Source organism: Zingiber officinale, chromosome 1A, assembly GCF_018446385.1.
Source record: "Zingiber officinale cultivar Zhangliang chromosome 1A, Zo_v1.1, whole genome shotgun sequence".
Taxonomy (NCBI): Eukaryota; Viridiplantae; Streptophyta; class Magnoliopsida; order Zingiberales; family Zingiberaceae; genus Zingiber; species Zingiber officinale.
This window is the reverse complement of record NC_055987.1, coordinates 182,073,095-182,084,808: the sequence shown is the minus strand read 5'-3', so window position 1 is coordinate 182,084,808 and position 11,714 is coordinate 182,073,095. Positions and strand designations below refer to the sequence as shown.

Below are 11,714 nucleotides of genomic sequence, written 5' to 3'. Positions count from 1 at the left end.
TGTTTTCCATTTACGTGGCAACAAGTGATTAGTTCCGCCAATCGTACTCTAGCCAGGGGCAAAACATGAGGACATGCTCGGACTAGTGTTTCCCATTCACGGATTCACCGGAAGTGGGAGCAGGAATCATTACAGAGGCCATTCGTGGGGAATTAATTAGAGAATTATTATTAGATTCACCACCAGCTTCGAATTGCAATGCGCGACCTCTTCGCCTTTATTATCACTACTCCATCGGACCAATCTCCCACTCGCATCTCATCTCATCGACTCATGGTGGTGATCTTCCATGGAGAAGCCTTCGCATCATCCTCTTCGCCATCACCGCGCGTCGACGACGCGGCTGGAGGACATCGAGGAAGAGCGCCCGGCGAGCAGCCTCCCCCTGGCGCTGCGGCCGCCGGAGACGCCCACGGAGGCGATGGAGTTCCTCGCGCGCTCCTGGAGTCTCTCTGCTCTTGAGGTCTCCAAAGCGCTGACTCTGTTCGAGTCCAAGAAACCACCTTCGGATTCGTCCGCCGCCAGGAGAGACGTGGTAGGGCGGGCGGGCGGGCGGGCGGGCGACGATTCGATTTGTCGTGGATCGCCGTGTGTTTGATGAATTGATGGGTTTAATTTTGCTGTGCATGCAGAATCCAGTGGCAGAGATCACAGTTGCTAGTGCCGGTGAGGTGCCCGGGATTAGTCCCCCCATTTCGCCAAGAGACAACATCGAACTCAAGGCAAGGCATATCAATAAACATTGGATTGAAAGATCAAATTTTCCAAAAAGATTTTTTTTTTTTAATTTCAACTGTAAATTAGTCCCTTGTCACCTTGCTTCCAGTTGCACAGAGGCTCGCCGAGAGGGAAGACGATGGGCGCATGGCTCAAGGACCAGAGGGAGAAGCGAAGGGCCGAGGCTCGAACCCGCAAAGCCCAAGCCTACGCCGCCACCTCCGTCGCCGGAGTCGCGGCTGCCGTCGCAGCTGTCGTCGCCACCGCCGTCTTCTCTCAGGAAGGATCCAAAGCCAACGGTGACAGCCAGATCACCGCTGCCATTGCCTCGGCCGCGGCGCTGGTGGCGTCGCACTGCGTGGAGATGGCGCAGACGATGGGCGCGACTCAGGCGCAGATCATGACGGTCATCCACTCGGCGGTTGGGGCGCAGAGCAGCGGAGACGTGATGGCACTCACAGCCGGAGCTGCGACCGGTAATGATCTAGATATAATAAATAATAATAATAATAAAAAAGCTTTCACAGATCAAGTTTTAATCCGACCCTCTTCGTGTTCTACCGTGTAGCCTTACGAGGAGCAGCAACGTTGAGGGCGAGGCTTTGTACAGAGATTCAAAGTGCAGCAGCAGCAACAGGGGAGAAGGAATTAGACAAGTGCCTCCTTCCCTTGACTTTTGTTGCTAGAGGAGGGCAGCTTGTTAAACGCACTAGAAAAGGTAGTGCCCCTTTTGCTAAGAATTAATTTACCAAAGAGTTGTTTTGATCGAAACACAGTGCTCAGTAATGCATATGTGGCAGGAATTCTTCACTGGAAGCAAGTTTCAGTATATACAAACTCCAAATGGGAGGTAACATCTTGAACTTAGGAGAACTGCTGTCTAAACTTTCCTTTACCAAAGCTAAGACAGTGCTGCTGATCATGTATCATATTGCAGGTGGTGGTGAAAACAAAGAGTACACACATGGCTGGGACCTTCATCAAGAAGAAGAAGAGTAAGAGTAGCAGAGGGGGAATGGAGAAGTTCTAGTTCCAATAGCTAGTTAGTTGACACTGTTTTCTTTCAGGTATTGTGATTGATGTTTGCTCCAACATACCTGCATGGCCTGGAAGAGAAGTGGAAGATGGAAGCAATCAGAGGGCCTATTTTGGGATCAGAACTCCAGATAGGTTAATCGAATTCGAATGCAGAAAATGTGACAAAAAGATCTGGACTGAAGGTATCAGACAGATGCTCGAGTGCCATGCCAGCATGAACATAGTGAAACCAATGTAAAGAAAAGAAAATTTGAAGTTGTATGATAAGAATGGATTTGATATTACTTCTAAAGACGATCTCCAAATCTACATCGCCGAATGGTAGCTGTGTTTTTGCTTGCTTCCATGTAGGCAAAATGACTATGTACATGTCCAGATCTATTTTGCAGGCGTTATGTTCCCCTTGTGATGCACCTTGATCCTGTCCAAAAATAGAGATGATGGTAAGCTGAGGATGTGACTTAAATGTTGACAAAGCGAAGACTCCTCGTAGTCCTACAACACAAAAGTGTTAGTGCCAAGTCGGGAAGAGGTTTCCGACGTTGGTCATTCGACGCTCAAGTCAATCTCTGATGATGTAGAAAAATGAAGAACTGTAGTTAAAGCATATAGAAAATGAAATTACACATACCTCCACCTGTATAGAAACCTCCTTTTATAGTATTGTTGTAGTACTCGTGCACACATCTCAAAGCGTAGGCGTATTTTCTTAAACGTCCTAAGAAAAGATAAGTCAAAAAGTGTCTTTGTAAGTAACCATGCAACTCTCTGATGTGACAGTCTGAAAGCTTCTAAAGTACGATTTGCCTGCTGGACATACTCTGCTGTCAGCAGCACAAACTCCCAAAAAGATATGACAAGATAGCTAGTGGGTCCACATGCGACCGACCCGCCGCTGCTCGGCCAAGTAGTCCCAGCCGGAACGTAATGCACAGAGCTATTGCCAGGCTTTCCGTTCGGACTTATTATTGTCGGAGGGTTGCCCTTTGTCTGACCAGACATGCCTCTTGCTCGAGGGTAGGGGTCCGGGGGAGTTGCTGCTTGGTTATTAGCCTTAATCGCGGGCTTTCTTTGAGCGGTCGTTCGGACACGACTGGACCGACACGGACAAACTCTGCCGCCTCTCAGCTTAATTGGTTTGGTTCATGGGTCCGGGCCTTTGACTGCTCTGACACGCCCGATGCTTTTCTTCTACTTTGACCCACTGGTGGGGTTCCCCTTCATCACAACATCACATGTCTTCCCCTTAAGTCTAGTCAAATAAGATTGCAAGTTCGACTGACTAGACAATTAGTAATTCGGAAGCTCTTTTCTTCCCAACCAAGTGACCTAGGGTTTATAGCCATCGTTCGGCTGCGATGCTCTCTAACTCAAGGGTTTGTAGCCGTCGTTCAGCTGCGATACTCTCTGACTCAAGGGTTTATAATCGTCATTTGGTTGCGATGCTCTCTGACTCAAGGGTTTATAGTTGTCGTTCGACTGTGATGTTCTCTGACTCCAAGGTTTATAGCCATTATTTAGCTGTGATGCGCTCTGACTCAAGGGTTCATTGCCGTCGTCCGGCTGCGATGCTCTCTAACTCAAGGATTTATAGTCGTCGTTTGACTCAATTTGCACTACCCTTAGCCAATTTTCCGACTCTTTACCACTCTCTGCTTTGCCTGTAATGATTTTTAATTGCTGCTGACGTCACCCTAATTTCTCAAAAATCGTTCAGATATTCACCCATTAATGCAAAGCACACTTGGTCAGACCTTGTAATCATGCCCCTGCTTCCTCATTAATACCACCTATAACCAAATGCCACATGTCGCCTTTGCATGCTGCCGCGTGAGTAATGTGACAGACGGCTATTTGGGTTTGATGTGACAACAACCTTTTCAAATTCAACTGTCGCGATGAATCCCCATTTTCCAAAGCCCTTGATCGGATGGCTCAGAACAGTCGTCCTCCATATTTTTAAGCCCCCAACTTTTTCTTTTACCCTATCGTCTTCCTTGCGTTCACCGTCACCTTCTCCTCTTCCTCCACAGCCTTTGCTGATGATTTTCCTTTGCAGTAAGCCCTTCCTCTCTTTGAATCCTTCTTTTTCCCTCCTTTTTTCTGCTTCATGGCTGAATCTTCTCGTCATCCCTGCCCATCCCCGGGCTCTAGTATACCTCCACTGAATCTAAGTTTAATGGCGATGAGGCCGACCAAATACAACAAACATATCGTTTCCTCGAAAGTTATAAGATTGTCATCCTGTCTACCTACGACCGTCCTCATATGCCTTCCAATGGTTTTCTGCCCTTGTTTAATGATCAATCTTTAGCCGACTTGTGCTTTCCCATTCACCCTTTTTTCTTCAAAGTTTGTAAATATTTTCATATTTCTTTGTATCAATTAGTGTCCAACTCTTTTAGGGTGTGTGCAGGGTAGTCATACTGTTCCGTCTACATGACATTCCTTTGGTACTCAGTGTTTCACTACTTTTGTTACTCTAAGTTTCTGAGTTGAGCACCTATCTGTTTCAAGCCCGAGTGGGCATCGTTTACTTCGATAAAATGTCTTCCTTAAATAAGCACTGGAGGAAGCATTGCTTCTACGTTCGTCTTCCCGTCTGGCCCGAATCCCATATCGGTTGCATATAGAGTTGGCGAAGTCCCCTCTGGTCAGTCGGTATCGAAGCCAGTCAGACTACCTTCAAGTAGTCGTGAGCTTGGCTGGTCAGAAATATCACATGCACCGACTGTTATTGGAGGGGGTCCTGTATGTGTTTGGGCTAAGTCATATCTGAATGTGGCTGCTCCTCCCCCTAGGTATGTCCTTTTTCTTCCTAATGTCTTTGAATCTAATTGATTTCTTATCGTTTTTTGCAGCTCAAATCATGCTGAGGGCATGGATAAACGGAAAGAGCAAGCTTGTCAATGCGGAGATCAATGCCAAAGGCGTCATCGAGATGGAGAGTCGGGGCTTATTGCCAGTCAAGCACTCGGAAGATCCAATTGGCGAAGTTGGGGGAAGTAGGGTGGCGGCCACCACTGGCAAATTGCCCCCGAATGACCATCTATGGCGCCGATCTCAGTGCTCTCAGAGTCGACCACTTCTAGTGAGCCACTTATCCATCACCGCAAGAGGTATCGGGCGGAGACTTCTTCCCTCTTAGCAACTTCAGCCCTACAGCCCTATGTTCCTTCAATTTCCTGACATCCCTCCGAACAGGGCGAAACTTTATCCTCAGCAATCCCTGAGAGAGAGGCTTCCCTACCTACCCCTTCATCCTCCGATCGGATACCTTCCTTGTCCGCGGATACCTTCCTTGTCCGGCTGGGATGATATGTGCATCATCGGTCGTCTTCTTGCCACCTCCGCTGACCAGCTCGATCGGCCAAGCATCCATAATTCGCTCCTCCCCCGTGTCTAAGTCCAAGGGCCCGACCACTTCAAAGTCATCAACCCTGAGCGGCTGACGAAGGATCAAGGTCATTCTTTGCTTGCCTACTAATGAGTGGCATCACTCGAACGGTGTCGAGCACTGCTCTCCTCGACACCAAATAACCATCTAAGGTCCCCTTGCACAAACATGGGCAAATGTCAGGGCCAGAGCAGCGACCCTTCCGCTCGGAGAGCAAGCTGGTGGCTTTATTCAGAAATCTACCGGGTTAAATTTTAACTAAGTCTTTTTTTGCATTCCCCGATCGGAATTAATTAGTTTGTCCGTCTTGTTTTTTTGGGTGGAGAGTTTGGATATCTGCCAGTGGCTAGCATTTTTAGAGTACGAAAATCAACAACTGCGAGCCCCGTCCAGCCAAGCATACACCTCACGGGTTTGGGTTGAGCAGTTCACCACGAAGGTTGCCCAACTGAAGAAAGATTTGGAGCAGAGCTCCGACCGAACGAATGCTCAACATGGAGAAAAACAAAAATCACGAGCGGACCCTCCAATTTGATCAGCTAACCAAGTAGGTTCATAACGTTGAGTCTAAGATAAATTTCGTCAATGCCAGAAAACTCCTATTTAATGACATTCTAGAAAATAATTAATTGCATTTCATTCAAGTATTAAGGTTGAATAGAAAGTAATAGTCAATTCAATATTCATTCAAATCTGTTTAGCATTAATTTTTTTCTTTATAATTTTATTTTCACTAATACTTACCTAAAATCTAAAATCTAGTCCAGTTATTCAAATAATATATTAGGAGTTTAGCAAACAAATTGAATGCCTACAAGTTCAAGTTGAGTTTACAAGGATGATAACATTAAAAAATAATGGCACAAGACAGTAATAACAAGTTAATTTAATCAATTAGGACTGCTAATTTTTATACTCAGGCTATAACTCAAATTACTTTTATAATTATCATATTTGTCATGCTATAATTCAAATTATTTTTATAATTACAATAATTGTATATTATATTTGTCATATCCTATAAATTGTTTATATAATTTATATAAATATTTCTATTATAAACGATGAAATTAAGTCATTATTATTTGATGCGGTGATTAGGCGAGACCCCATCCTACTATTACAGTGAAGGTCAAAGTCAAAATAGTCAACGGGTGGATGTTGTTGGCCGGTCGGGAGAGTTATGCGCTGACCAGGGGTTGAGCACCGGGCCATCGTCTTGGACACAGTGAGTAATCAAATCGATGTTCAAGAGATCACGCGCAGAAGCCGAGCCGAGTGGCTCCCCGCTCAACCTAACAGCAGACTCGACATCAGCTGGGCACGCAGACAGTGAGCTACTCGCCGAGCATGTGGACAGTGGACTTCAGGCCGAGCGGCTATCCCGCTCGGCCCGACAACAGGCGACACTGGGACAGTGGATTTTCAACCGAGCGACTCTCTCGCTCGATGTAATAGTGGACTTTCAAACGAGTGACTATCCCACTCAACGTGATAGCAGACACCGCAGGGATTTGATAAAACAGTTTGATGGATTAAAAAAACTACCTATTTAACATTTTGGACTCTATTTTGATCCGTTGTTAACTTCGACAGGGTATTTAGTGTTGTAACATATGAAAGGATAGCTGGATAGCAGATTTTAAATAAATAGATGAAACTCAAAATCCTTGATTAGTAGAATTTGTACTGTTTAAACGATAACAGCTACCCAAAACGACCAGCTGGGTGACACAAAGGATTACTGACATAAACAGATTCCAAACATGAAACATATAGTATCTTTGGCTACCAAATAAACTTCATTTCCTGCTAGACAATAGCTTTCAGAGGTATTATACTATACATGATTTCAGAGGCTATCAATAAAGGATCGTGTTGGCGATGAAGAAACTACTAAAATCTATATGCCAAAGGCTTGCAAAAAGAATGAACTCTAGGGATGACTGTCAAAACCTGACGTCCACATGATTGAAGACAGTGGGTCGTGATCATAAAAAACTTGTGTTCAGTTTATCAGCTCTGTTCCAGCTGCAAAAATAAAAGACAACAGCAGGAGTTAACACATAACAATAACTATGACAAAGAAATCTAAAACCAAGGGGGGAAAAAAGATGAATACACTTGCAAACCAATACTTTATAGAACTCCAATGAATAGTATGGAAGGTTTTGCTTAATTGCTAGATTAGATTGGACAACAAAGGATGCCATTGAGGAACAATTCGAAGTCCCAATACCTGGAGTTTTCTAGAAGTGCCTAATTAACAAGACAGTCCTAGTTCATTTGCAACATCATATACAACCTAAAAACAAGGTTTCAAACGGCGTGAGTGAACATTATGCAGTCCACCCACAGCATAGCATGTGTATGCTGGAGTATACACAATCAGCACTAATACTAATTACTAAACAATATTTTATTACAATATTTATATTGATATTTAAAAAATTTATCACTCGAAATAGTATGACCTGCAAACTGACAAAATAGGATAAGTTGGACATGATCTGTTTGTACCCGATCGAGAATTATGTGGCTGATGATGTCAAGCGGTCTAACTCCTTTCTCCTCCTAACTGCTGACTGTCAAGTCCTTTGACTTCTGATCGTCACGTCTTCTTGACTTTGGACTGTCTTTGACTAGTATCCCCTTAATTTCTAATTGTCTGGTCTTATCGGACCCCACCTTTATACACAGTATCAAATGTGTTTTTTGAAAAATTAGTGATAACTTATTAATAGTCAAAATGATAATATGGGTATATTCTTACTGAGTAAATGATTAACATAAAAGTGTTCTATGGTTAGCATAAATTTTGAAGACAGCATTAAATGGCTGATATATTTTTGGCACAATTTCTAATTAATGAGAATTTTAAGCGGTTTGCCTCTACAATAGGCTATCTTCGACTTTCTGGACTTTACGATATTTACTATTTTCTGATTGTTTTTCATGCTTTCCGATGTTTCCTCCGCGACTTCATATGAATTACCTGGAATCACCAGTTTTGTCGTCCTCGTCCATTGCGCTGCCACCATTTCAACCAATTTGCCCTCGAGAAAACAGAGAAAATAGTAAATAAAACAATGCAGCTTAGATAGGAAGAATCCGTAATCCAGAGGGAGAGGGGGAAGAGAATTGTACGTACCATGCCATCATCGCCGACCAAGAAGACGCCCGTCAAATTCGCGCGCCGCACGTCGAGCGGCCACGTCGTCAGCCTGTCACGCGACGAGGACGTTGATGTCGCCGGCGAGTTCATCTCCTCCGGTGGCCCCAATGACTACGCCAACTACACCGTCCACATGCCTCCCACACCAGACAATCAGCCTTATAACGCCGCCGCCGCAGGAGTCAGCGGCGGCCCTTCCTGTAAGCCCGACGACCTCCCAGCTCCGCCATACCGGAAGCGAGCGACCCGACTGAGCAAGGACGAGGGGGACTTCGTCGGAGGCGGCGGAGGAGGTGATGCGTCCGGGAAGTTGGACCGCCGGGTTTCGGTCATGAAGTCGCCGAACAATAAGTCGATGTTGCTAAGGAGTCAGACGTCGGATTTCGACCACAATCGGTGGCTGTTCGAGACCAAGGGCACTTACGGGATCGGAAACGCCTTCTGGTCCAAAGACGAGGTAGAGTACGACGAGGAGGGCGAGCCGATGAGGATGACGGACTTCTTGGAGAAGCCATGGAAGCCGCTCACCAGGAAGGTGCAAGTCTCGCCGGGCATTCTCAGTCCCTACAGGTAACAAAAGCCCAACACGCATGCGATCAATTGGTAATATATCAATGAAGAATCAAATCAGAGTCGATTTGGCAATGGCATTGCAGGCTTCTAGTGGTGGTACGATTGGTGTTCTTGATTCTTTTCCTCTCGTGGCGGGTTCGAAACCCAAACCCGGACGCGATGTGGCTGTGGGGTTTGTCCATTGTGTGTGAGATCTGGTTCGCCTTCTCATGGTTGCTGGACCAATTGCCGAAGCTCAATCCCATCAACCGTGTGGCCGACCTCGCCGCCCTCCGCGAGAAGTTTGACATGCCGTCGCCGACGAACCCCCTCGGCCGATCCGACCTTCCTGGCCTCGACGTCTTCATATCCACCGCCGACCCGGAAAAGGAGCCACCGCTGGTCACTGGAAACACGATCCTTTCAATTCTCGCCACCGAGTACCCTGTCGAGAAGCTCTCTGTTTACGTTTCCGATGACGGCGGGGCGCTGCTCACCTTCGAGGCCATGTCGGAGGCTGCATCCTTCGCCCAAGTTTGGGTCCCCTTCTGCCGCAAGCACAACATCGAGCCGCGCAACCCGGATAGCTACTTCGGCATCAAGCGCGACCCGACCAAGAACAAGAAGCTGCCGGACTTCGTCAAGGATCGCCGTTGGATCAAGCGGGAGTACGATGAGTTCAAGGTCCGCATCAATGGCCTTCCCGACGCCATCCGGCGCCGCTCCGAGGTCCTAAATGCCCGCGAGCGGAAGCTTGCTCGCCAGCGCAGCGGTGGCGAGGAGGGTTCTACGGCCGCTGCAGTCGATTCCAAGTCTCCTCCCGCGGCCACTTGGATGGCCGACTCTACGCACTGGCCGGGCACTTGGGCGGCTCCTTCGCCAGATCATTCCAAGGGCGACCATGCTGGCATCCTCCAGGTGATGATCAACACTCCCCATCACGAGCCCGTCTACGGTTTCCCCGGCGAGCACCCGTACCTCGACTTCACGGGCATCGACACCCGCCTACCGATGTTTGGGTACGTCTCCCGCGAGAAGCGCCCAGGATACGACCATAACAAGAAGGCCGGCGCCATGAATGCCATGGTGCGCGCCTCAGCCATCCTCTCCAACGGCCCCTTCATCCTCAACTTCGACTGCGACCATTACATCTACAACTCGTTTGCCATCAGGGAGGGCATGTGCTACATGATGGACCGTGGCGGCGACCGCGTCTGCTACGTCCAGTTCCCGCAGCGCTTCGAGGGCATCGACCCCTCCGATCGCTACGCCAACCACAACACCGTCTTCTTCGACGGCAACATGCGCGCCCTAGACGGTCTCCAAGGCCCCATGTACGTCGGCACCGGCTGCCTTTTCCGCCGCTACGCGCTCTACGGATTCAACCCCCCGCGCGCCAATGAGTACACGGGACTCTACGGCCAGAACAAGCGTCCAGCGCCGCCGCCGCCTGAACCGCCCAATTCGGGGAGCTTGGGCGAGGAGGCACAGTCGATGGCCACGCACCCGGACCTCATCACGCCGATTAAATTTGGCAACTCCAAAATGTTCATCGATTCCATTGCAGTGGCTGAGTTTCAAGGCCGCCCCTTGGCCGACCACCCAGGTATCAAGAACGGTCGCCCGCCCGGTGCCTTGCTGGAGCCACGCCCAACCCTCGACGCGGCCACCCTCGCGGAGGCTGTTTCCGTCATCTCCTGCTGGTTGGTGCGCCTATCGATGCAATTTCATCGTCTACTTTCTACCGAAAGTTTCATCGAACAACTTGCGTGCAGGTACGAGGATAAATCAGAGTGGGGGGAGAGGATTGGGTGGATCTACGGATCCGTGACAGAGGACGTGGTGACGGGCTACAGGATGCATAATCGCGGTTGGCGGTCGATCTACTGCATCACCAAGCGCGACGCCTTCCGGGGAACAGCGCCGATCAACCTCACCGACCGGCTACACCAAGTTCTGCGATGGGCGACTGGCTCCGTGGAGATCTTCTTCTCGCGCAACAACGCCTTCCTCGCCTCGTCGCGCCTCAAATTTCTGCAGCGCATCTCCTACCTCAACGTCGGCATCTACCCCTTCACCTCCATCTTCCTCCTCACCTACTGCTTCCTCCCGGCGCTCTCCCTCTTCAGTGGCACCTTCATCGTGCAGACCCTAAACATGACCTTCCTCATCTACCTCTTCCTCATCACCACCACGCTCATCCTGCTATCCTTGCTGGAGGTGAAGTGGTCCGGGATCGCATTAGAAGAGTGGTGGAGGAACGAGCAATTCTGGGCCATCGGCGGCACGAGCGCGCATCTAGCGGCGGTGTTGCAGGGACTGCTCAAGGTGATCGCCGGCATCGAGATCTCCTTCACGCTAACCTCCAAGTCGGCGAACGAGGACGAAGACGACATCTATGCCGACCTGTACTTGGTCAAGTGGACAAGCCTCTTCATCCCGCCGCTCACCATCATCGTGGTGAACCTGGTGGCCATGGTGATCGGCGTGTCGAGGACGGTGTACAGCGAGATCCCGCAGTGGAGCAAACTGCTTGGTGGGCTCTTCTTCAGCTTCTGGGTGTTGGCCCATATGTATCCCTTCGCCAAGGGCCTTATGGGCCGAAGAGGGAGGACCCCCACCATCATCTGGGTTTGGGCCGGAATCGTCTCCATCACGGTGTCGCTCTTGTGGATCTCGATCAACCCGCCAGATGGCAGCCCGACCGGTGAGATCGACGTGTGAATTTCGCAATTGGAACACGCACACAAGTTGAATCACATAATTTCTGCGCCACTCAAGTGAATAGATAGCTGTAAATTTCTTACATGTAATGTTGCAAATTCGTTCATTCAA

At 48.5% G+C, this 11,714-nt stretch overlaps 2 protein-coding genes and 1 long non-coding RNA gene across 4 annotated transcripts; 2 read left to right on the top strand and 1 right to left on the bottom strand.

Annotated features, from left to right (window-relative positions):
* Window positions 1–203: 203 nt before the first annotated feature.
* On the top strand, window positions 204–2,345 carry LOC122038567 (VAN3-binding protein-like). The gene is made up of 7 exons (XM_042598366.1): window positions 204–535; window positions 633–722; window positions 827–1,193; window positions 1,286–1,435; window positions 1,518–1,567; window positions 1,655–1,712; window positions 1,785–2,345. Exons 1-7 carry the CDS (start codon window positions 290–292, stop codon window positions 1,991–1,993), a joined length of 1,170 nt encoding a protein of 389 aa, XP_042454300.1. The 5' UTR covers window positions 204–289; the 3' UTR covers window positions 1,994–2,345.
* A 4,458-nt stretch (window positions 2,346–6,803) lies between these two features.
* LOC122038569 lies at window positions 6,804–8,288 on the bottom strand. 2 transcript variants are annotated; one of them, XR_006127897.1, is made up of 3 exons: window positions 8,148–8,288; window positions 7,673–7,840; window positions 6,804–7,183 (listed from the first exon to the last, which is right to left on the bottom strand). It is a non-coding gene; the product is annotated as an uncharacterized LOC122038569 (long non-coding RNA). The 2 variants fall into 2 exon arrangements; XR_006127896.1 differs by lacking the exon at window positions 7,673–7,840 and having other exon boundaries at window positions 8,148–8,286.
* A 16-nt stretch (window positions 8,289–8,304) lies between these two features.
* Window positions 8,305–11,714, top strand: LOC122038568 (cellulose synthase-like protein D5). The gene is made up of 2 exons (XM_042598367.1): window positions 8,305–8,897; window positions 8,984–11,714. Exons 1-2 carry the CDS (start codon window positions 8,305–8,307, stop codon window positions 11,601–11,603), a joined length of 3,213 nt encoding a protein of 1,070 aa, XP_042454301.1. The 3' UTR covers window positions 11,604–11,714.

What these genes read in the sequence shown, in the direction of transcription:
- LOC122038568 (XM_042598367.1), top strand. Translation starts at nt 8,305, where the DNA reads ATGCCATCATCGCCGACCAAGAAGACGCCCGTCAAATTCGCGCGCCGC. An exon ending in GGCATTCTCAGTCCCTACAG is followed by an intron (nt 8,898 to 8,983) that starts GTAACAAAAGCC and finishes ATGGCATTGCAG; the next exon opens with GCTTCTAGTGGTGGTACGAT.
- LOC122038567 (XM_042598366.1), top strand. Translation starts at nt 290, where the DNA reads ATGGAGAAGCCTTCGCATCATCCTCTTCGCCATCACCGCGCGTCGACG. An exon ending in GAGACAACATCGAACTCAAG is followed by an intron (nt 723 to 826) that starts GCAAGGCATATC and finishes CCTTGCTTCCAG; the next exon opens with TTGCACAGAGGCTCGCCGAG. An exon ending in ATACAAACTCCAAATGGGAG is followed by an intron (nt 1,568 to 1,654) that starts GTAACATCTTGA and finishes ATCATATTGCAG; the next exon opens with GTGGTGGTGAAAACAAAGAG.